The 25,315-nt window shown below is 49.0% G+C and overlaps 4 protein-coding genes across 4 annotated transcripts; 2 read left to right on the top strand and 2 right to left on the bottom strand.

Annotated features, from left to right (window-relative positions):
- Positions 1 to 161: 161 nt before the first annotated feature.
- Positions 162 to 5,520, bottom strand: CDV56_106040 (putative DNA repair protein Rad4; the record flags this gene model as incomplete). Its single annotated transcript, XM_026759659.1, has 5 exons — positions 162 to 1,916; positions 2,463 to 4,225; positions 4,275 to 4,632; positions 4,683 to 4,886; positions 4,957 to 5,520. The coding sequence occupies 5 exons, from the start codon at positions 5,518 to 5,520 to the stop codon at positions 162 to 164; spliced, it is 4,644 nt and encodes a 1,547-aa protein (XP_026615475.1).
- Positions 5,521 to 6,372: 852 nt separating this feature from the next.
- On the top strand, positions 6,373 to 18,778 carry CDV56_106433 (uncharacterized protein; the record flags this gene model as incomplete). The annotated part of the gene is made up of 12 exons (XM_026760052.1): positions 6,373 to 6,486; positions 6,556 to 6,689; positions 6,742 to 7,196; positions 7,266 to 7,739; positions 8,012 to 8,058; positions 8,116 to 8,233; positions 8,291 to 8,393; positions 14,836 to 14,915; positions 14,979 to 15,140; positions 15,209 to 15,871; positions 16,406 to 16,762; positions 16,821 to 18,778. The coding sequence occupies 12 exons, from the start codon at positions 6,373 to 6,375 to the stop codon at positions 18,776 to 18,778; spliced, it is 4,665 nt and encodes a 1,554-aa protein (XP_026615476.1).
- A 375-nt stretch (positions 18,779 to 19,153) lies between these two features.
- Positions 19,154 to 20,118, bottom strand: pup1 (proteasome core particle subunit beta 2; the record flags this gene model as incomplete). The annotated part of the gene is made up of 3 exons (XM_026760748.1): positions 19,154 to 19,798; positions 19,863 to 19,910; positions 19,993 to 20,118. The coding sequence occupies 3 exons, from the start codon at positions 20,116 to 20,118 to the stop codon at positions 19,154 to 19,156; spliced, it is 819 nt and encodes a 272-aa protein (XP_026615477.1).
- A 635-nt stretch (positions 20,119 to 20,753) lies between these two features.
- Positions 20,754 to 25,313, top strand: CDV56_107211 (FG-nucleoporin NUP159; the record flags this gene model as incomplete). Its single annotated transcript, XM_026760830.1, has 4 exons — positions 20,754 to 20,840; positions 20,906 to 21,445; positions 21,497 to 21,599; positions 21,652 to 25,313. 4 exons carry the CDS (start codon positions 20,754 to 20,756, stop codon positions 25,311 to 25,313), a joined length of 4,392 nt encoding a protein of 1,463 aa, XP_026615478.1.
- Positions 25,314 to 25,315: the final 2 nt, after the last annotated feature.

Here is a 25,315-nt window from a genome sequence, read left to right on the forward strand (position 1 = left end):
GCCCCACTAAGGGATCCACGATGAAACACTTAAGGATTATCACTACCTAGTACTCCGTACTACAATACGAAGAGAACCAAGGAGTACGGAGTAAAGAAGATGTACCAGCCTAATCAAGGATGTATGGTGTGCATGTCATAATTCATCAATCAATCCGTATACTATGTATCTGTCAAGCTGTAGGGTTCTCCAACACTGTCCTGACTGCCCATCCAGAAACCCGGCACAGGAACACTCTCCATGACACTAGAGGTGAGAAGTTGGCTGCGGGACAGCATTCCCCTAGGGCGAGAATCTTCATCTGGATCAGCCTGCCTTTTGAGACGATCCACTATTTGTGAAGACTCTACCTGCACCACGCTCTGAGCACGGTTCTGAGGGAGTAAAGGATCACCCGTACTCGCGTAGTCTCCGTGCCGTGCGACGGGCGAGGATTCCGGGATCATCTCCGTCGAATATTTGTCCAGGTCTTGGGTTTGGCTTTGAGTCTGCGTCTGAAAGGAGGGATCAGATAATGCCTGAACCTTGTGAGCGGATGACTTGGTACACGAAGTCTCTGTCATGGTTTGCTGAATGCTGGATTCCTGTGGGAAAAGCTCCGCCAGCTTCTGAGTGCTCAGCGTAGGTATGGGTTCGAGTGGAAATTGAGTGGCAGGGTGCCGTCTTTGATATAAGATTGATGCCTCGGACGACAGATTGGTTTCAGACTGTAAAGGCCCAGGCTCATCTTCCAAACCAGGATGCATTATAGGTGGAGGGAGGTCTTGGGAGTCATTGAGTGGTGATCTGTCTTCATCCTCGTCGGCTTGATCCTCAAAAACAACCGCATTCGGCTCGTCATGCGGCCCAGAGACTATGGGCTCATCATCACTATAGTCCGTTTCGGCGTCCGTTTCATACACTACTGTTCTCTCCGTACTCGGTGGAGGTTTGTCAGGTTCGGGTTTCTCCTCCAACTCAGACGCGGAAGCGGATGGTCCCTTTGCTGAATTCGACTGTGTCTCTTCACCATCAAAGGTCGTTTCATCATCAACAGCAAGCTGGGATGACAATGCAGAATCGGGCATCATGGACGACGACAATTGATCTTCAACCATTGACACCTGCCTTGTGATTATTTCCGTCTGGTCCAAGCTAGGCGATTCTTCTTTGATGGTAGGAGTGGGCTTGGTCGAAGAATTAATGTTGGGAGGGGATCGAGTAGCGTTTCGAAATTGTGATGATGAAATTATCGCAACCCCAGGACTTTCGGGTGACTGAGAGGAAGGTATTTCAGATTTCCGTGGTTTTCGTGGCGTATACGGGCTTCCTTTCAAGATTTTCTTTTCCGGTGTCGAAGTACTGGACAAGACTTCTTTCATATCCTCCTCAGCCTCCAGCTTCCTCTTCTTGCTCGAGCTTAAGGATTCTTGGGCGCTGGCATACTCAGTGGGCGCAGACTCAAGCCCACGAGGGAGTTTTGCTTTGAATTTCTGGTTATCATTCTTCTTCGGAGTGATATAGGTGTACTCCAGCTTGACTTCATCGTCAGGCTCGATCTTCAGGTAACGCCGCACGTAATCCATCTGAGTGAGTGTCTTGTCCTTTTGCTGCTTCTCCGTCCTCTTCTTGTTGCCCTTGACACTTTCGATACTCTTCCTTCCGGGTCGCTTTTCAGCTGGACCAGCTTGGTTTGTACCCCTTCTCAGCCCCGATGCATTGCGCGCGGCATCTGGTCTTTGTTTGGCGCCCCCGGTGCGCCGGGCCCGTGTATGTGAGGTTGGTTGATAACTAGCATCGCCATCGGAATTGTCATCTATCTCGATCACCTGACGACTATCCGGATTATTATCTTGAGCGGCATCATCGATATAATCGAGATTGTCATCATCATCATCGGATTCGGCGTTCTGTGTCCTTGGTGTCACAAAGTCAATCTGCGTAAGTGTAGGTTGATCCCTGGAGAGCAAGCTTCCTTTCCACGATTTAGACGTTGAGGCTGAGGATAATGGAGTCGCAATTTGCTTTTTTGATGTTGACGTTTCTTTTCGCTCTCTAGAAGTGGTGGAAGAACCTGGTATAGGAGGCTTGTTCGGCGTTCGAAATTGTTCCTGAGCAGATTTTGCGTTTGTACTTGGTCTGTCACCTTGTCTCATCGCAAACTGAAGTAGCTATATCAAGATTTGAAGGAACTAAGAAACGAAATGAAACCATAAGTAGAGTTGCGGCTGTTGATGGTACATAATGCACAATGCTTTCTTATCGGGCGGTTCGCGTCGTCAGACGCGTCCGATCCATATGACATCGGCGGTGGTCTGTGCACACATATATCCCCTTCTAGGCAGCACTCGCCTAATATTCAGACAATCTGTCGACTCTACAATAGCAGGGTATCTATTTCCAACACGCCAAATGACAAACTGCACTATACATGATGCACGCATAATCATGAAATAGCGATCCAAAATCAGACGAGCTCATACTAGCCACTCTGGAATCGCATCCTCATCTTCGGGATCATGCGACAACAATGACCCATTGTCATCAGCTTCTGATATCTCGTCCATTTCCTCTGGTGTGTGAGCTCGCGATTGGGTCTGCGATGCTGCCCGCGACAGTATCTCAACACTAGTTGATTTGGAGCCGCCTGCTGTTGAAGAGTCGACGATAATGGGAGCTTGCGATGAGCCTGCAGGACCAGTCTGCCCAGAGCTCTTCACACTCTCAGCCTCTGCTGCTGGGTCAAGCTCCACTATTTCAGGAGATTGTTCCGGCTGCTGTTGGGAGGTGCCGTTCTCATTACTGTTTGCTTTCTTGTTAGGAACGACGATAAGGCTGTAACGAGAACGTCTTGATGCCTTGGCAATGTCGATTTCGGAAGTATTCTGACTGATTGCTTCTATGTGGTTGGCACTCTTGTCAGCTTTGAATCCATCACCTTGCGATTCATCTCCTCGGGCGCTATCATTTGTTGATGCTTCATTTAATGTATAATCTCGAGGCTCTTGTTCGGTTGATCGTTGATAAGTCGAAAATTTTCCTGCGTCGGCCATTTCCTGCTCTGGTTCAGGGAGAAATCCGCCACCGGCTTCCTCTTGATTCTCATAGCCTTCAGAGCTTTCACTAGCGCTCTCTTCACCTTCAATGGCATAGCGTTTGACCCTTTCTGCAATTCGTAGTTTTAGAAGAAAATGCTTCCACAACCGTAACATCTCTGTCGATCTTTCCTCGGACTCGGCTTGCCTTCTCTCGTCTTCAAGGCAATTCAAGACCTCTTCAAGCGCCTCCCGATACTCGCTGGCAACAACAACTCCTTGAATAACAGCAGTTCCATGTCGGCCCTTGAAATCAAAGCCTGTAACTGCGTCTGCATAATCAACACCAAGGACCCTGGCTGCATGGGCAGCTTGGGGATGCTTTATGTGCACACCTCCAGGAGGAACCATACTCGGCACATAGACATCCAGGTTCCCATAAGAGTTTTTGGGTACCTTCCCCTGCACAACAGGCGGCGGCGTGTAGATCTCGGTTTGGAAATATGCATACAGAGGAATCTCCACGCCACTTTCATTGTCGTGCTCGTCTTCGCTGAAACCAACATCCTTGTTTCTGTTGGCTCGAATATGTTTCAATGGGGGTTCGCCGATTTTGATGTCTCGTCCCAAGCGATACCATTTATCGGCACTGCGGACAACATGAACATCGCTACGGCGGTACACCGGCACCAACACCTGATCTTTCGATCCCGACTTTCCAAGACCGACTTGGCCAATGACGCGTTTGGGAAACACAACTTCATTCCGTCGAAGCTGTCGCTCAATCGCGTATATTGGGTGGTCTTTAAAGTCTTGCACATTCCGCGGCATAGGCTCGGCAGCAGTTTTCGCTGTCAGTTCGCTAATTTCCAACTCATCTCTGTCCTCCAGAAATGGCTTTTCGTACAAGCGCGTTGTCCTTGTCCACCATCTCTCGCCATCTTTAGTAGATTCAACACGCATTTTGCGTGTTTTTGCATTAAATGCTTTTACATAGCGCCTGGTAACGTCTCTTGCGGATGCATCTTCTTCAAACCCGACTACATAACACATGCAGTTTGATGGATCACTGAAGGGCGGCTCAAACTTAGATGGTTTTGCAATCGATTTGGTTACCAGCGGATCGACAGGGACCCATTTCTGGACTGCTTCATTGAATGCCTCGACCCAAAATACCGGATAAGGCGAGACTCGAGTGGTAAATCGCGGACCTTTGAGAAGTCAGTAATTAGAGAAGCGGGATAGTCGTAGACACGTTACCTGGAACAGAGGTCTTGGGTGGACGCGCTGGAGTGAATTGTGGTCGACCAAGTCTTCGAGACCTTGACGGTGGAGTTGGCGAGAGGCCTGACGTCTGTTGATCATCTGCTGACGTGTCATGGTTATCAGATGATATTACAATGTACTGGGAATTTGGCTTGTTCGGCGTCATGCTCTTTGTTGTCCCAGAAAATGGCAAAGGCTGGAGTGAACAGACCAGCCTCGCTTCCACAGCTGCAGAGCGTAGAAGAGCACAGAACAACTGAGCACCAAAGTCACGAGAGCCCTGCATTGTCCTAGCTTGCTTGCAGAAGTCTTCTTTTGACAAAAAGACTTCCGCATCGGACATAATAGACTCCTACAGGGATGTCAGAATGGTGGCTACTACGTGGAGCTTTGAGAACATACCGCTTTTTGCTTCAACTTTTCCGGATCATCTACCCAATGAGCTCGTTTCAAGCCCGGTCTATTTACTCTGAATCTCCTGCTAAAAGCATCACTGGCTTGATTCAGCCCCTCGACAAAAGTTGTAGACCGGCTGTACTGTGGTTTGTCCTCTGGTGGATTTAACATGGCTATCACTTGCTTGGGTAACATCCTCTTGAGGAAGCTCTAGATTGCATGTTAATATCGAGTGGACTGAGGAGAGGGTACCCCTCATGCTAAGCGTATGGTTGCGTACCTGTAGTTCATCGTCGTTGCACCATAGATTCCGTATTTGCACATGGCGGAGGAGACAGAGCACATGAACTTTGTGTATATCTAATCTGAGCTTTTTCTCGGCTGCGGTGAGTGGCTTTTGCCTTGAGATTACTTTCCGTCTCTTTCCTTCATGATTGTCGAGAGTGATCTGGAGTGATTCATCGTCGCCCCTCGTCGTCACAGGACCTATCTGAATGGACTGAGCTGGGGTTTGTAGAAGGTCAACTTCTTCCCACTCCATATCGGATTCTTCTGACGTGGGCTCGTCATAGACTGTCTGTATCTGCCGGCTGGCTTGGCCTTGATCCTCCTTTGGCAGTGGTATTTGAGGCACAGAAACAACATCAGAAGTTGTAGCTCTCTGAGCTCCAACCTTTCGTTTCTTGATAGGACGATCCGCATCCGAGACATCTGGACTCCGGAATTCTGCTTCAGCGAGCATTTCCCGGTAGACTTCGGGTATTTCATCTTCCTCCTCGTGTCCTTTGGGTCGACCACGAGGGCGTCCGCCCCTGGCCGAGCGGTAAGGAGGTGCATGGCGCATGATGTCGGAGTTTTTTTGAGTGGCAGCATGAAGCAATATCTATATCTGACCTCGAAGATCTATAAGTGCGGCCAAAGTTCGCATATATTGTGTTACCGCGCTCCTTGGGCGGCCAACTTCTTTCGATCCATTACTTAGCATCACCTCCCCTTGACCAAAATTGAAAGCATATATAGGTTTGATGTTGGCTAGAACGAGTTCCATGGCAGAGCTCAGACGCGTGAGCCCAGAACGATAATATGCGTCATATCGGAAGATTATTGATCCATCCCGAATTCTTGGATGTCCAAATCAGGTAATATTACTCCGTATCTCCCAACCAATCTGGAGCTTTGCAATCACTGATTCTTCAACAGAGAGTCACGAAGGTTCGCTTACACTTGAAGATGCCCAGAAAAGCTTTCCCAGTTGCGAAACTTCAATTCGACATCAGATAACTGCTAGATAGTGAAAAGCAACATAAAGACGTATGCAATTTGTGGGGAAGACCTTTACATCTTGGCCATTTCACGATATGCTGGTACCTGTTGATCAACCATAGGTCACAACCGAAAGGGCAACCATAGGTTGTTCTATCGGCTTGTAGGTATGCCAGCCTCACTACCTAATTACTATGTAGCTGTTCTCGGAGAAAAGTGAGCTCTGAGTTCAAGATTGCGTCACTGAAGCTGTCATACCACATCACTTCATTCGTCGAGAAATCCAGCCTCTAGCTATTTCTTGTTGCTTTGGAACCTTGACTGCTTTTTAGTCAGTAAGGTGTCTACCATTCACCCTGTCCTCGTGCCCGCCGAGATAGCATTAAGCAATTCGCTTTCTCTACTCTCTAGATTCAGACATTACTTAGCCGCCATGCTTTCAAGAAACCTGAGACTCAAGGAGTCATTACCTTGGGTTAGCTCGACGCTATTCTGCGTAAAACGTCGCTTCCTGGCACAAGTTGTCAATGTGCCGAACATACCTACTGTAAGCGGCGCCTTGTGCTGAAGTCATATCGAATCGTTCAAATGAGGCGAGTGCTAAAGCTCATCAAAGGAAGATGACAAGCCCTTTGACGTCCCGATATCAGAAGACAGCTTCGAGACGTATCATTTTGACCATCCCCCATACACAGTAGGAACCACAAAAAGGCAGCTCAAGGACCTGTACCGAGACATGCTTATGATAAGGTGAAATATGCCCTTAAGGACTATTGATGCTATGTAGCTGACCTATTCACAGACGAATGGAACTAGCCGCTGACAAGCTTTACAAGGAAAAGAAGATTCGTGGATTCTGTCATTTGTCAACTGGCCAAGAGGCAGTCGCTGTTGGCATTGAAAATGGCATCAGCAAAGAAGATAAATTAATAACGGCATACCGCTCTCATGGATTCACATTTACGCGAGGGGCGAGTATCAAGTCTATTATTGGCGAACTACTTGGACGACAGGATGGCATATCCCACGGCAAAGGAGGCTCTATGCACATGTTCTGCGAAAGCTTCTTTGGGGGTAATGGCATCGTGGGAGCTCATGTACCAGTCGGCGCTGGAATAGCATTTGCTCAACAGTACAATGACAGCGATAATGTCACGATTGATGTGTATGGTGACGGAGCAGCAAACCAAGGTCAAGTCCATGAGGCTTTTAACATGGCGAAATTGTGGAATCTGCCTGTTTTGTTTGGGTGCGAGAGTCAGTTCTTCTAGACCTCTGGTGCCTAAGACACCGTGCTCGATCGGTCTTTTGCTAACAGGTATCTAGATAATCAGTACGGCATGGGAACCTCCGCTGAAAGAGCGTCTGCAATGACTGACTACTATAAACGTGGTTTATACATTCCTGGATTAAGAGTGAACGGTATGGACGTCCTGGCAGTAATGGCAGCAGTAAAGCACGGCAAGGAGTTCATTCGGGCTGGAAATGGGCCCTTGGTCTATGAGTTTGTAACATATCGGTACGCCGGGCACTCAATGAGTGATCCTGGAGTCGCATACCGGACTCGCGAAGAGTTAAAGGCGGAGCGTGCGAAGGACCCAGTTTCGACCTTCCGGGGAAAGCTGATAGATTGGGGCGTCCTCACGGAGGACGAAGCAAAAACAATCGATAAGAACGTGAGAGAAAAGGTAAATCATGAGGTGGCAGAAGCTGAGAAGATGCCAGAACCTGAGCCGAGACTGGATGTTTTATTTCAAGATATTTACGTCCGGGGAAGTGAGCCTGGCCAGCGCCGAGGACGTACCGTGGACGAAACATACTATTAGGTTAGATGTGACCCAAGGATGCTGTTGCTGATATCGAAACCACTTAATCACCGCGTAAAGTCAAATCTGCTCTCAAGACGTAATGGATGCTTCTTCATCACACGTCACCATGATCTGAGTTGCGGTCCATTCTGACCTTATAAACTGCGGTCCGAATCCATCTCAATCACCAAACAACTTCACCCTCTTTCCAGAAAATCACAGTCCAGTAGCCATATCTCATAGTAATGGCGTTCAACTACCCAGCTCTCGCGACTCCGGCACGATGCACTGCCGACTTTTCTCTGATTCCGGTCGGTGTAGTCTAGGGCCCATTCTCGTCCGGCTCCTCAACTGATCCTCCACTATAGATTGGAACTCAGAACGCTTCTTTCTCTCAACAGATCGCGGATATCCAGCGGTTGTTGACGCAGGCCAGTCAGCAGACAGGTCTGAAGTACCAGTTGAATCCCACAGGAACCACAGTTGGTATGTATCAGTTTTGTATCGGCCTGTGAACTCGCAGTTAATGGCCTGGATTCCCAGAGGGGCCGTGGGATCAAGTCGTTCAGGTGATTGGTTTTGCCCACACGTTGATTCATCAGGAAGGCGTCCCCAGGATTCAGACGGATATTCGTATCACGACCAGGTATGTTTATTCGCATTTCGCAGTCGAATACACAGACTAGAATGGCTCATTGTTTTGTAGGACGGACAAGGTTCAGCCGATGGAGGGTAATCTTGTATCTGTGCAGAGAATCCTGTCAGCTTGATTCATGAAAACGCGTTGGGAGGTGGATCGATAGTTGACAAGCCTTGGTAGCGTACCACAATACTGAACTGAAATCTTCCTTCGAGAGGTAGTCATCTTAGCTGTTGGTGAAGTGACTCAAATGGCAGTTGATGAACGCGTTCGTCCATCACAGAACACGAATATGACCTCAGTAGCAGGCTCGCCAGGTGTTGACCGTAGATCTGGTGCCTAGGAGGTAATGAAGCTGAAGCTGAAACCGATAACACTTTGCCCGTTGGAGCCATCCAACATCTAGAGGGCAAGTTCAGGTATTAATAGGAAACATGCCGGAGGTTTGTTGAGGATGTAGGACTGAGGATCTTCTGGTATTCGTGTGGCACTAAGTTGGATCAGATAGAGACAGTCAATTAGTGATGAGAATGCTGAACAATGGAGCTGATTCGTTGGTTTTGCCCTTCTTTCAGGGACACAATACGTAAGGTAGGGGAAATACTGTTCGCAGTAGGTAAACTCCAAGCGTCCAGGTAGCAGATGGAATTCTGAATGGTCTACGCCGTACGGAGAATCAACAACCGCGCCCTGACGCTGTGACTACCTTCAGTGTTGATGAACATCCCTTGCCTTGTGGCCTACAGGGTCTTTGCAAGCTCAATCACTTCTATCTGTCTATTACTGGCAGCTGTCTGAGTATTTGCAATGTTCTGGGCTAGCTCCTTTCCTTCGCAAATAACTCTATTCATAGCCCCTAGATCTAATACTTTGGACAGATAGAGCCCAGCCAGTATCACTAACAACTGACTCTGTGTCCATACGACGTCCTTTTAGTGAAAGCACGTCTGACCTCTGGATTTGCCTCGATTACCGCATTTCACCCACAAGAAGAAAGCTTCCTTCATCTGAGATAATTGGTAAGACTTGCCCAGCAGTGTTATGAGTCGGGTCCACGGTGTGGGACTCGGCTTTTCCTGTTTTGGACTTCGAAAGTCTCCTCCAGTGCTCCATCATCGATGGAGAGGTCAAGCGAGACGGGGGAATTCTGGTTTTGAGAGTCTCTACGTGCCTGACATGGTATCCCTTCTAAGGCTTGTACAAGCCATGGCTGTGAGTTTGATATAGCACAGTGGAATTCAAGGCGAGAAGATGCTTCATGATTCAATTGCTCCTGTGATGCCTCGTCTAAAGAAGAATGGATGAACATGACGATAGAGATCCCCTCTGTGTGAGGACTTCCATAGTAAATAGTCAGATATCACTGGGCAGTTCCGAGCAGTTTACACGAAAGGTTTTGTTCTATCCTACTTCTACACATATCTGAACCCATGACAGTGTGCTCCGACCGACCCAGTGTAAGCCACTATCTATCTACTTTACACCACTTGAGCTTCCGAATTTCGTGAATATCAAAAGCCATTATTAGGCATCAACGAAATACCATTGTGTGCAGGTTATATTTCTAGCTCTTGCTACAGGGGATAATTGATGACCTTTTTTCAACAGTGGTCCTCGCTCTATGTCACGTAGAGGGTAAGTATCCTGCCCTCCTTTGGACCAGCGATCTCATAGCATTTTCACTCGGAGAAATGTTGTTAGCATGATCTTGGACAGAATAAGAATCGAGTCATTGATGTTATGACCAATGTAAAGTGAAAAAGCCGTTGAGGTGACCTGTCTCGTGTCTATCGAAGAATGTTAAGGCAGCAAGACCTTGAGCATGTCAACCTTAACCCATCAAGGACCGGAAAGGAGTCTACACTCATGTCCTGGTAAAGTTCAGCGGACCAAGAGGCTAGACGGGGGTGTCCTGGGAAATCTCAACCGCCGAAAGGTCGACTCGAGCTGTAAGTAGCTGGTGCTACCGTGCTAGCTATCTACATACTTGGACCATTTCTCACAGGCAAATTAAGTGCTGCCACCTAAGTAAGCAGCAAGGCGCCTCGTCCAGCACAGGAGAGATCTATTGATCGTTCAATTCCCACTTCCCTCTTTTCCGGCCACCATCCTTATCCCAGTATGGTAGCCTTGCAATTTGCAGCGGTCTCCCCGAGTAACCCCTCATCGTTGACTACCTAGGCTAGGATCATAGGCTCATAGCCACCTGGCCAGTGGTCAGTGGATCACATCAATAAGCCTGTCTTCTGATCAGCGGGCAGGTTTGTCGTCTCGGGAACGGCAATGAGAATACCACCAGCAACCGAAAAAAGACAAAAATATATGATTTCATGCCTTGCTAATTAAGAAACACCATTGAGCTGACCCATCCCGAGGCACATCCTTCGAAACTTGAAGACCAGCACCATCCCTGAACCAGGATATGACTACGGAGTACTAATGCTTGAGTTCTATGATTCCATCACATGAAAAGGCCCTACCTATGGACGTACTTTCGCAGTCTACCATACACGAGCGTGCATGAATTTTTGTGGGTCTTACAAAAGGGAGCCATTGAGCCAGGCCGTATCATCGATGCAAGCCAATGAAAGGAAACTATGATGCAGCTGGGTTTTTCGCTGTCTTCTCAAAGAAATGAACGAGATACTTTCTTGCTACTTTACTACAGCATGTTTTGTGTCAGGCTGGCAGCATATACCATAATGCCACCCTAAGTAAGACTACGAGGCCAGGCCACTGTTAAAAATACGATTGCTATCAAAAGCCTCAAACTCTCAAGGCCAATCCCAGTACGACCGGGTATTAAATCCCATGTCAGTACTAGTCAGGACTCGGCGAACAAAAAAGCTCTAGGGCAACTCAAACCGCTCATCAACCTGCTCATTGTGGCGTAAATTTATCATTATCCAATCTACTCCTACAAGGGGATTCATAGTGTGAGCATCACCACTGGCATACCACTCAAGCGAAGCAGCTTTCCTTGACTTTTCTAAGTAACTCTAATGTTTTGCAGATGCCGTTACTGTACTGTGCTCTCCTGATGTAATTTCAGGCAATCGGGGACCGTGGGACTTTCATTATTAATATTCCCTCCTAGGCTACTACTCCTCCCCGTTGGGTCGATCTAGAATTTTGGACAGAGTACGAAGTACAGACAGATGGGCACTTTCCTGCGGGGGGATGCGAAGACCAGAAGTACTTACTTTTCAGTCCCGATTCCTGAGTACTGAACCAACCTGAATAATTTCAATGCAAAGGTTCGCGAGCATAGTGATAAAATTGAATGCCTTTTCCCTTCGACATAGGATTTTAGATAATGAAAAGGAAATGCGGATTCTTCGGAAAAAGGCTTTCTTCTCTTCTGCATCTCCTGCTCATAATGCTAGGGACAGAAGCCAGAAATCAAAATAACGGAGTACTCCGTACGGACAAGGAGTATGAAGAATGAAGAATGAATAATACTAGATAGCTTGACTGGCATACTCTGTAATTGACAAATAACAATAGACAAGGTATTACAAGGTATTCGGTTCCACAAAAATGGCCTTCGCTACCGCCAAAAACTTCTAGTCCCAGAGTTTTGTTCCATTGGCTAAGAATTTGGAATTATGTCGTTTGCTAAGTGAGGCAAGTAGAGCAGCCTGTCCGCGCCTCGAATCGAAGTGGGAGGGTGGGACGGGCGATGTTGAGATAACTCATTTCCCGCCGACGCTGGTCGGTTGGAGTGGGTCAACGGATCCGACAGACTGGATAGTTCAGCGGTAAACTCCGTTCACAAAACAGTAAAACACTCGGTGTCAGGTGTCCTGCGGTGTCCTGCAACCAATCGAAACGATATGGTAAAAAGTACTCTGCACTGTGCTTGAGAAGGTAATCAGACCAAATGCTGCTGCAGATGCTTCCAGGGATAAACCTGCTAGGAAGGCGGACACAGCGTGGATTACACAAACAAGACACCATGCAGAAGAAGGGATGCATTGGAGTTCAGCCCACTCGGATAATAGGAGAGTGATCCATGGATGGGAAATTCCAGCACAACGGCACCAGCAGCCATTGGACCCAGTCTTAATTGAAGATCATTTGTGCTACAAATTGCCGCTAACTTATGGTCTTACCTAGCTTTGCTATTATTATTCTTAGTTACTACTCCGTACAGCAGGAATATCGCCGGGGGCAGAGGTTGGATTAATTAGTGGTATTTCATCTTTGCTACTTACTGCACTTATTAATTAATGATAATAGATAGTAGTTTAAGTCCCTTCCTCAAGACGCAAAGAATTCTTGAGTGTCCAGTGCTTATGTGGAAATGACAGTTATAATGAGCGACATCCCCACCAACTGTTGGATCTAATTCGGCCCCTTTTCTCACGCTGGGTGGGATTTGTATGGGATGTTATCATGTTCTACAGAGTAGAGATCGGACATCTTGAATCCGATTAACAACAAGAATGTGGTTGATAGGACATTCTTGGCAGCTCTCGAGAAATTCTCGTCATGCATGAAATGATGTGTTCTTTACAGCCAGAAAATAGATCTGATACCGAGTACTACTACTGATACTTAGTCCAATATTTTCCTTCAATAGTAATATCGATTGATTGCTGTGATCTGATAATGATCTTAGTCTACCTACGGAGTACAATGTAATGTATGATCCTCTTTCTTCTTGTTTGGTTATCCTATCGATTGTCTTCCCGAATCCCAAACTCCTGGGACGTCCGTGCTTTTTGGCATGACATAGCCTCGGTTTTCCAATTTCCAGAGCGAAGGAACCAGGACTATGGTTCTCTGACTACTATCGGTAGTAGTACCCATTTCGGAAGGCTGCTGATTCTGTATAGATGGGAGTTTTTGTACAGGCTCATATTATTCTGATTCCACTCTTTGCAGCCTGACCCCTCTCAATATTGGAGGTCAAGAAAGCACTAGGGATGAACACCTAAAGACCGAATCGTTCGACAATCGATAATGATATAGATTATTTTCCACAAAGTTTACGGTCGAAATACTTCATAAATCATGCACTTTCTCCGAAATACTAACCACAGATGGAATCGCCTGCAGAGCGGAGGCTGTATAATAATAGTCTATACCTAAGAACAAATCCCGAGGAAGAGTGTTCTCTTATCCCCGGGGCATTTGAGAGCGTGATGAGATTCCTGGGAGCTGCTTGCTGTACGGAGTAGAGATACATTTAATTCTCCGCAGCCCCAACTGCCCCGAGCAGATGGTTTTGGTAGTCGGTAATCATGTTACAACCCGTAATAGTCTAGACCAGAGATGTACTCTCTCTATGTTGCAGCCAAATTATCGGATCTACGGGATGTCCAGTGGCGAGAAAATCGATTCTTAATGTCATTTCTACTGCAAATTACGTCCATGGAATCTCACACACACAAAGGCTCGAAGCCGAAGCCAATAGTTGCGAAAGCAGCCTTTGTCCATAATCTAGTAGCCAGTCCAACCCCCTCAATCCCTATCCTTTTTCCCGTACTAAATTACAAACCTAACCCAGCCTGTCGGGTTCAGGCCTTCAGGGAATCAGGGACAAGGGAAAATGAGGTAGCATTTAGGACCAACTATTTCCATCTGGTGCTAATCTGCAGCTGGCATCGCCTGTTTCTCTATCCATTCGATTACTACTTATTTTCTGGATTTCTTCCTTTTTTCTAGTTCCCACCTCTTCCTCCCTCTAGTTTGTTCCCACTGCCTGAACTCTGAACTGGTCCGCTAGCACGACAGCACACTTGAAGGCTCCTTAGCTAGCTAGACCTTGAAATATATTGTTGCTCCTCAGAACCGAGAAAAAAAGAGCGTATTCAGTCTCAAGTGACACATTTGCTCCTCTTTTGGTTGTTGGATATCACCCCACTAGAACCTATCTGCTCGTCGTCACCACCAATTCGACGATAACTGCGGCTTCCTCGTGTTGAGGGTGGCATCGTCATAGAGAAAGAACATAAAACAGCCGAGGAAAAGAGGAAAGAAACTGAAAAGGAAATCAAGAAGGCTACCAAATTGTCGGCTTCACAATTTGCAACTTTACATACTTTTTCTTGACCCCCTCTCCCCCCACACGAGAAACCGGTCCCGAGAGTCCCATAATAATGCCTAGACCCATTAGAACAGTGGGCGCGAATTCCATTGTAAGCATTTTCCTTTTGTGCTCTCGTGGCATCTGTTATTACGACCCATGTCTTGGCCGTCGCTTGCCCTTCTACTTCGGCTGTCCTCTGCAGCGTGTTCTCTTTCAGCAGAACCAATATATTCCATACATGGGATGCTAACGAACAATGTCCCAGGAGCCGAACCGTCATTAGTAAGTACCTTGCTTGTTTCTTACCGTCTTTGAGGAAACTGCAGCTGTCATCGATCGAGATGGGAAGGAGTATAGAAAGAAAAGACGGTCAAATCGCTTGTGGTACGCTGATACTAAATTCTGCTGTAGTGACACGCAGTCGTTGACTGCGAGTGTAACTGACTATCCCACCGAGAACGGAAGACGATACCACAAATACCATGAGGGATGTATGTTTTCAGCCCCAGCCTCTTCTCACTGCTTTGTCTGCTTTGTCTGATGTATAAATCCAGCATACGTTTACCCGAACGATGAGCAGGAATTGGATCGATTAGACATGCAGCACCATATGATCAAATTGGTCAACGATGGACGACTGTTCTTCGCCCCCATACATAGCCCTAAACGAATCCTCGATATCGGTACTGGATCTGGCATATGGCCCATAGAAATGGGTGCGTCTTCCTCCTGTCTCCCCGTCGCTTACTCCAGGCAATCTCTTACTGTTCCCTTGCTCCTGTAGCATCTATCTTCCCCGAAGCCGAAATCACAGGCACTGATCTGTCGCCTGTTCAACCGACTGAGGTTCCCGATAACGTTCACTTTCTCGTCGACGATGCCACCGAAGAAGACTGGTTATGGGACGCAGACCACTTCGACTTGATTCACACAGCCCACATGATTGGTTCATTCCCATCCTTCAAAGATGTCTTGCGCAAGGGATTCAAGCATCTCAAACCTGGCGGTTATATGGAGTGCCACGAATTCGACCCTAAGCTGAAATGTGACGATGGTACCATGCCTCCCGAGAATCCCGATGGCTTCTGTGAATATGCTTTGCATGATTGGGTCGATCTCAATGTGCGCTCAAGCCAAGTTGCAGATCCCCCAAGACAATTTCGCATCGCTCATCGTATTGCTCGCTGGATGAAAGAAGTCGGCTTCGTGGACGTTCAGGAACGCATCTCCAAGGTTCCGACCAACCCATGGTCTGATGATCCGCACCTGCGTACCATAGGCACTTGGAATGAGACGAATTGGCTAGAGGCTCTGTCCGGATGGTCCTACAAACCTCTTCTTGCACTGGGGTGGTCGAAGCCGGAGATTGAAGTTTTTCTGGTTAATGTGCGAAGAAGCATTCAGAATCGTGATGTCCATAGCTACATGGACTTCTATGTCGTAACAGGTAGGAAGCCTCGCCCTGGGGAACAAGCCTCCTGAAAGTCTTGTCATCGCTTCACTGTCTCTTTTTGTTCTCCCCGCTGCTATCTTTTCGGGCGTCTCCACGAAGAAGCACTTTTTGGCTGCATTGCATAAGATACCACCGGCTTCACAAAATTCCATGCATTACCGGAAGGCGTGCAGGGGTTCGGCTTCTTGATTTCATATTTTGGTTATATAGTCCCTACAATGTCTGGAATGAAATTGGATTGAACAATTTTTTAGTCTGCCTCGAGTGAGGAAGTGTAGAATCATCGTCAATCCCATCTATTTTACTTCGCACGGGACCTTCGGCAATATGGTTTGAATCCAGTCACTTGCTTAACAGGGTTGAAATGGCCATCCACCGTCATCTTCTAGTGACAGCTCATATCAATAGACTGCCTTTGACTTGTACTGCCTGAAGCGACTGTGGTTGGGGCCGCCGCTTAGTCATCTGCTCGAAACCCGAACTCCAAACTCTCCACAAGCTTCATTTCGATGCTAACGTCTCTATTAGGTGGACACAGCTCAATTGCACTCGAATGCCCCCGTTGCCTCATGTCTCTCGGCAGACATGCCTATCGGCATGCAATACAGCCATCTTCCACACATCTCATTGACTACGTGTGGATTAGCGAAGAACTGCTCGCATCAACCTTCCGACGATTCGCAACCAGTCAACGACGCTACGAAAGTCGAGTGCCAGGGCCTTTGGAAGCAAGAAGACGTCTGGCCAAGCGACGAAATACTGCATTGGCCGGTATAGCCGGTTCGGGACCTCTAGAAGACATTGCATGTTTGTTTGGACGAAATGGGCGGGAGCACATGAAATGGACGGACCGGCAGGAACGAGATGTTCACCCGGAGGCCCATGGTAAGATTCTACAACTAATCAATCCCTGGACAGGCGAATTGTGTTTCTAATTGTACAGAAGGTTCGCCTCTCTATCCATTGAGCCCTCCAGAGCCTCCTTTGCCGTTCTACAGCGAAAACATTGACCCGAGCGAGTTCAACACATTGAGTGGTCTACCGGGGTTCCCGGATGCGGCACACAGGGTTTCTCGTGGTCAAGCTTTAGAAGAATTTCTGAAATCGCGACCATCAGTCACAGCTATCGGGATCTTCATGCGCCAACTCAATTTCGATCTCCAGCGGGAGCCTGCCTACAGCCGCCTGATACTTAAACACCTGCTGCCGCGATCAGTCTACAACGAAGTCGCCATGAAGAAGGTTGTCGAGTTCCTCGATGATCCGTATCTGAATACAAGAGGCGCTGGAAATTATCTGTGCGCTCTCAAGCATATTCTATCAACAGCAGCGATTTTCGGGAAACAGCGGGTGTTCGACGCTGTTATTCGATCCTTGGAGCTAGGACTCTTACATCCCAATGAGCTTCAAGATATCATAAAGACTATATCAAATGTCAAACTCAAACGATCTCATGAGTTCACAGCGCGGAACTCCAGGTTCCTGATTAGGTTTCATCGGGAGATGTGGGACGCCATCGGACGTTGTGATATCTATCGACACAAGGATCTTGGCAAAGATCTAGTTGATACATGGCTAAGCATTCTTTGCGAAAGAAAAACCTATGACGATGTCATACTGGCGAAGGACATGATCCTGGCGACCCAAGATCCTACTTCATCTGACTCTCAATGGGTGCCGATGTTGATTGCACGCTGGTTAAAAATTTCGGCGGAATCACGGCATAGCACCAACCGGCATTATCTCAAGGAGCTCTTGGGTTATTTCCATCCAACTGCCACATCCAAATTTATCATCCGCACAACAGAGTATCTGGTGTCTACGAAGACGGACTGCTTGCTTGAGTGGCAGCGCCGCTTGTCCGAGCTTGACAAGCTAACAAGTGTTGTCTCTTCACAGACATGGGTTGATGTGCGCGCGCAGCATACTACCGAGTCATTGGGATCTACGCAAGAGACGAAATCGACACTATCATTCAGACACCAAATTATCTTGCGCATTTGGACGCTGCGGAGTCTTAGCAAATATCTCCCTCAGGGTCCGCTTTGGAGAAGAGATCCGAGGGTGACTGACTCGCATATAACTCATCTCTTCACAATTTACGAATCTACTCTCTACAAGGGCGGCTACGAGGACCTCTTAAGCAGCTTGATGAAGGAAATTCACGCACTTGGCATACCATCTAACGGCCTGCTGATGTCGGTCGTGGAATTGAAGGCAGCAAAGCGCATGACGCGAACTCAAAGACGGACGTTGGAGAAACTCGAGACCACAAAAGTGTCTTTCGCGGAGATGTTCTCAGATATTCATGCTTACAACGCAACAAACACTCATTTTTTTTCCACCTATGAGAAGATGGCACGGCAGATCGATATCACCGACCCTTCTTTCGTGAAACATGCGATTGAGACCGCCAGGGACGGGAACATACAAAGAATCTGGACGCTGATCCGTTTGTTCCGTTGTCACACCCCCCTCAAGATCGCGATATCGAGCTTTTGGCCGCCTGTCCCCGACCCCTCGGAGAAAGCTCTTGTGCGCTACAACCCAGAGCCAAGAACCGCGCTCTGTCCAGACCCTCATTTGGCCGTAGAGATGATCCACCTCTTTGCTGTTTCTCTCGCATGTTCAAGGAACATCAGCCCGCGCCGTGCCTTCACGCTTGTCCACTGGCTCTACGATTTTCTGATGTCCCACAACGCGCACGTGAAACCGTCACTTGTACGCGCTATGTATCATGCTGGTGTGCTGCGTTTCCGAAGAGCAGGGTTGAACGTTGCGCCGACTCAGTATGCCTACATCCTTGACCGCGTGAAAGAAATCGAGACGCCGGAGATGGTGCAAGCCCTTATGGAGCCGCCGCGCGTGGGAGAAAGCAGGAAGCGATCAGACTCGGTCTGAGGACAGACGACTTGATGTACAGTCATTTCGAGTGATTCGTCCGTCCTGGAAAACAGGCAATAGCCTATTCTTTGTATATAGTTACTGTTATCCAAGCATTATAGAGACGCTACGTCAAACTGCAGAGGCATGATCACGTTGCATGACTACCATGGACGTTCAAAGCAATTTTCGAAGAATTATTATTCTCCCGTGTTTGACTACGCGGTGCGGACTTTTACTATTTCTCATGAGGATACTGCTGAGCTTAGTCTTCCTTAGTCGGAGAATATTGAGAGATGCAATTGAGCCATCAATTACATTCTCTATGCGTAACAAAAAAACAGCAGAAAATAAAGATAGATCATGTTTAAGCTCTTGCTACCGTCGGCTTAATCACGAATCTACCTCCATGAGATTTGGATCCCCAGAGACATCCTCCACAGTCACATATTTTCTCATGTCCTCTTTGCTGATGATCTTCTCGTTCAGGTAGGCCGTTGTGCCCTTAGGGAAGCGGTAGTTGCGCTCTTTCTCACCACGCTCGTTGGGCTTGATGTAGTTGCGCAGTAGCTGCGTGGGCTTATCGTTCTGGATGACGCACACGTCAACGTTGCTACCGGAGCCCAAGTCGTTGAAGATACCGGCTTTGATAGCTTCCGAAGCCAGAGCGATAGCCTCTTCGCGGTTCAGCTGCGGTTTCCACATCGACTCGAAAACAGACATGGCGGCCAGCGAGCCAGAGCCCATGGTAACGTAGGGGAGCTTGTCGGTTGAACCGTGGGCGTGGACGGTGAAAAGACCGACGCCTGTCGGATCAACGCCTGCGACGACCAGATAGGCGCCGATGTGTCCCTGGTATCGGAAGAGGTGCTGCTTCAACATGGTCATGCAGGTGATTACTCGTGGGGGCCGGCCCGTCGACAGAGCGTGCAGTTCGACATTGGAGCTAATCAGGGCGGTGGTGAATTCGGTGTCTGCAGCTGTACCGGCTCCAGCACACCAGATCTTGGGGGCGATGTAGTGTAGTTTCTCGCAGTTCTATTTAAGATCGGAATGATTAGCTCTGACACGTCTTCTAGAAGCTTATATAGATGTGGCTTACCTTGTCTGCGACTATAGGACCACTCGTAGCTCTGGTATCTGCAGCAATCTGTCGTGAGGGTAAGATTGAGTGAGCTTCCGCACAGTCCATCATCACTGGGGATTATTCGGCGGATTCGATCATAACCTACCACAACGCCATTATCGAAGATACAACCTACGATTGTTGTACCAGTACTTGTTGCTTTCGGGAGAGGCACACCTTTGGCGTGCAGAGCCGCGTTGCGATTGTAGTTGGAGAAGTCGAAGCCTGCCATATTGACGGGCGCGGAGAGGGATAGGCAAGATAGGAGAACGAGCGACGCAAGGTTGTGTCAGGACAAGTAGTCTTCAAGATCAAGTAGTCGTTGCGGAACTGGTAAATAATTCAATGGAAGCAATGGCGGAAGAAGAGGTACAAGAAGGGAAGCTTGAGTAGTCGGTGATGGGCAGCGGAGGAGCTGGAACTGCTGCAGTGACGAAGCTCCCGCCGCCTAATCACTTGTGCCTGAGGCAACAAGGCCTGCACGCGCCCAGAGCTTCCGCTGTTTTTGTTCTGCCGGAAATTACGATCATTATGCTTGAGAGATCATTGATTGATTGCCTCACTACTACAGCTTATTAGACAACGTAAAAGGTTGTTCTATTGTTGAAACCCAAATAACTGTTCTCCGGCTAACTCACTCTGGCCGATTCGCTGATCTTTCACTCTTGAGACTCTCCCTTCCTTTGAGGGAGGATAACAAAGATTTTTGCGCGCTCTTGGAAGCTCCTCAACCGGAGTCCCCAAGCACTCCAGCGTCGCTCTTTTCCAACTCCGCCGCATAGCCCGCCTTCTCCCCATGCACCAAAGTTTAGACCAGCTTTAGGCGACCGTCCTCGATCGATTTCGTCTGACCTCGATAGCCTCAGAATGGCTTTCAATTTCGGGGCTTCCAACTCCGCTGCTGGAAGTCCTGCCGCCGAGCTGGGACCCGAGCTCCCGGATGTTATTGCTGATGTACGTCACCTTTCATCGTCGTTATGAATAGTCTTGTTGTTGTCGGTTGCTGATACAGGAATCAGGAGGTCGGCTTCAAAGGTGTTTGCGGTGATAGCAACGTCCGATTCCTTCCCACCCCCTGGCCTGAAGATGCCCTTCCAGCTCCAACAAGCTCCCTTCTTGCTGTCGCGCCGACTAAAGGACTAGTGGCTGGTGCCGCTCCCAACTCGCTCGTTATCGCGTCGACTGAAGCAGTGCGAAAGGCCATCTGCGCAACGACCGGCGAAAGCAAAGTCAAGACTAAGCCCTTCGAACCACAAGCGAATCTACCCCTTCCTGCGCGACCTACACATGTGGCTTTCGCTTCGGGCGACAGTGCCTTAATCTTAGCGACTGAAAATGGTGCGGAACTTGCTGTCTACCAGACAGCGACGCTGCTGACGGGCAATCCGCAGCCTGCCTTGGCCATCCCGATGAACGGCACGACCCTTCGCGCTATGGCACCCAATCCTACACCGTCGGAAGATATCCTTTCGTCTCTGGTTGCACTAGTCACAGCGAATGGCGAGCTCTTGATTGCAGATCTGAAAGGAGGAAATTTAATCCGGGGACCTAGCGGTCAGGTACTCAGGACCGGAGTAAGCTCCGTATGCTGGAGTAACAAAGGGAAACAGCTTGTGGCTGGTCTTGCAGATGGAACAGCAGTTCAGATGACTCCTGACGGGACCCAAAAGGACGTAATACCCCGCCCTTCTGACCTGGAAGGCGATTGTCATGGTACGTTGGGGCAATGTTAGATATTGTGTGTTCCGTTACTAACCTCGAATAGTGTCGTCCATTGCATGGATTGAAACTGACATATTCTTGATGGTATATACACCAAATGCGACTGAAGATGATATGGGCCAGACGCCTCCGTCTTCGTACTATATCATCACCAGAAGGAAAGGCGCACCTTTCCTGGTTCAGAAGATGCCGGAACTGTGCATGCCATTTGGTGTCAAACGCGCCCCAGCCTACCAGTTTATCGCGCGTCTGAGGGACTACAAGCCGCACTTGAAAAACGTCCTAATCGTATCCTCTACAGCATCTACAGATATAGGACTCATCACACGGTCCGATCAACCACTGGCCAGTGATGACGCTGCCAAAGGCACCGTGGGTCTCTTTACAACAACAGAGGTCAATGACGACACAAAGAGAGCATCCCTTCCTTTAACTGAGGCCAATAGTGATACTTCAGTAATCGGATTAGGGGTTGACCTCTCTAGCACCGAGCCCGTGGTTTCCCCGATCCAAGGCGAAGACATCGCGGAAAGTTTCACGCCCCTGCCCAATGTCTTCCTTCTGAACAACGAAGGCATACTGTGCTCTTGGTGGTTTATATATTCAGAGTCTATTCGCCAGAAACTGCCCTACCATGGTCTGGTCTCGGTAAGCCCACAACAACCGCAACCGCAACCGCAAGCACCAGAACCAGCGCAGCCTACCGGTCAGTCCCCGTTCGGACAGCCTGCATTTGGACAGTCGGCCTTTGGTAGCCCTTCGGCAATGGGGTCATCGACGTTTGGCAAGCCTTCTGCTGCCCCAGCGTTTGGCAGCCCCTCAACTCTAGGTAGCCGACAACCTGCCTTTGGAACGCCATCGGCTCTCGGTGGGCCATCTTTCGGATCGCCATCCCAGATGAAACCTTCATTCGGCGCGCCTAGTACTCTCGGGCGCGCAGCGCCCCAATTTGGCCAGTCGGGCTTTGGAGCCAGTGCTGCGCCAAGCTTTGGGCAGCCGTCCACACCAGGTAAACCACTCTCTTTCGGTACGCCCAGCGCTGCCTCGGGAGGAGGATTTGGCTCGTTTGCGAATGCAGGAGGGTTCTCCAGCTTCGCAGCATCCAAACCGGCAACAGAATCTCCCTTTGCGAAACCTGCCGGCGAATCTCCTTTTGGAAAACCTGCCGGCGAATCGCCTTTTGGCAAGGTCTCAACCGAGAGTCCTTTCACGAAGCCTTCAGGCCCATCTATTTTCGGCACCCCGGCTCAGGCCGACACAGCATTCACACCTCAGAAGGCGGACGAATCTAAGGGTGGCTTTGGTGTTGGCTCAAGCGGCTTCGTACTTGGTTCTACTTTTAAGGGTGATGGCACGGCTGTCAATGATGGTCCATTGCCTGACAAGTCTTCTGGTTTTCTCTCCTTTGGCACATCCCTGGATGATATGGTCTCCACACCTGATAAGACCAGTCCGCCAACAGAATCGATGGACGATACAGAAGATCAGCCTGCGGTCACCCAACCCGAGAAACCAGCAGCAAAGGAGCCTCCAGCATCATTGTTTGGCGCGCCTTCTAAAATCGATACCTCTAGAACGACATCATTGTTCGGTGCTCAGACGCAACCTCAGCCAGCGGCACAAACAAACAAGTCTCCCTTCTCCTTGTTCGGAAACGTCGCTGCGGAGAAACAGGTAACCAGTCCCCTGTCCCCGCCGTCTGAAAAGACAATCGTCGCTAGCTCAACGCCCAAGGCGGAGAATATCTCCATTGCCGAACCGCCTCTCCCCCCTGACCCAACAAGCAGGGCCGCGTATGGCCCAGGCGATACCTCTGCATCTTCCAACGTCTCTAAGAGCTCGGTCGAAGATGTGCACTTTCCATCAGGTGCTGCGAGGCAGCCAGAACCTACTTTGGAAGATGTCGCACCTGAAGCACCGCTCCCACCTGATTTCGCAAGCGGGATCAAGGACAAAGCCGGAAAACCTGCGGCAGACGAGGCTCCATTGCCTTCAGAACCAGCAGTTCCTGAGTCACCTGCTGCATCTGACGAGGAGGCTAGTCCGTTGCCTGAAGAATCGGACGTCGATGAGTCCGAAAAAGAACCGAGTGAGGAGGCCGATGAATCTGACTTCGCTGATAGCGGAGAGGAAATCACACATGAAATTGATGAAGAAGAGGAAGAGCCTGAAACCACGGGCCAGACACCGAAGATTTCACCAGAGAGTTCTTTCGGAACTGGCGTCTCCGAACAAAGCCCCGCCGGAGGATTGTTCTCTCGCATTTCCAGGCCCGGTCAGCAACAACCGCAGCGACAGTTGTTCGGGGAGATTGCTAAACCCATGTTTCCACCGAAGACTCATGTAGATCGCGAACCCCCAAGATCGCCCAGTCCAGTGCGAGGCGGTATTCCGAAAACTCTGCTGAAGCCACAGATTCACAAATCGGCCAGTGCTCCTCAAATTCCGGGTAGCACTCTTGCTGCCCGCAAGGCTACTTTGACCGAAGCAGCTCTGCGTGATCAACGATTGCGACAGGAGTCTGATCGCACTGCCCGTGAAGACCAGGCCCGCTTGAAAATTCAAGCCCAAAGAAAGGAGGAAGAAATATTATCCCTTTCTGACGATGACGAGGATGAGAGACTTCGCGCGGATCTTGCCCAACCACTGGAGCCTGTCCCAACACTTGACCCCTTCCTGCCACACCAGGACTATATGGGTCAAACCACAAAGCCAGGAATTCCCGGTCAAATCGAGAGGTTATACCGTGATATCAACTCGATGATTGATACGCTAGGCATAAATTCTCGGGCTCTGTCGTCCTTCCTTCTCTATCAACAATCGCCCAGAGACTCCGAGAGATGGATACAAACCTTGAAGACTGATCATCCAGCTGATATTTTAGACGAGAAGGTGCTTCTCTGCGAAATTGAAAAGCTCGACGATGCTGTGCTTATGCTTGCCGATTCCCTCCAGGAGCAGCGGGCGCAGAAAGTGGAGGAGAAACTTGAGGCCTGCCGAGAATTACTGAGTAAAGACATTCTCAATCTCAGAGGCCAGTGTGCAAGCATTCGAAAGACCCTTGACGCTCATACTGACACGGCAGCGATTCTTTCTGCACCTCTTTCCGCGGAGCAAGCGAACCTCCAGCAAGACCTCCGGTCTGCGTTCACAAACCTACAAGCCAGTCTGGCGGACTTGGAGTCTGCAGTATCATTATTACGGGCTAAGATCGCAGAAGCCCCCCGGCCAGACAGTAGCCGCCAGCCAACGAAGCGCCCTACTGTGGAAGCTGTGACATCTACTATCGCAACTATGATGAACATGGCCGAGAGCAAGAGCAGCGATATTGATGTTCTGGAGATCCAATTGAAAAAGCTCGGGATCGACACTTCAGGTCCTCCGGCCAGCCGAGAAGGATCCCCATTTGCCACACCGAAAAAGGCGTTGGCGAGATTTCCTACGACACCTGGTTCTCGTGGGTCTATTGACGGGCCACTCAGTGCGTATCACACTCCAGAGTCCGTGGGCAGATTTCGATCGAGCATCAACGGGTCAGCCAAGGCCAGCCGGCTTCGGAATATCGAAGCCGTTGGCGAACTGGCCTCCAAGGAGGAAACGGCACAATGGAAGAGCAAGCTGTTGCGTAGGCAACATATCATTGGTAATTTGAAGAAGGTGATCGAAGCAAAGAAGTCCAAGGTCCGGGGCGCGGATGATTTGTAGGA

Source organism: Aspergillus thermomutatus (genome assembly GCF_002237265.1).
Source record: "Aspergillus thermomutatus strain HMR AF 39 chromosome Unknown NODE_65, whole genome shotgun sequence".
NCBI classification, from domain to species: Eukaryota; Fungi; Ascomycota; class Eurotiomycetes; order Eurotiales; family Aspergillaceae; genus Aspergillus; species Aspergillus thermomutatus.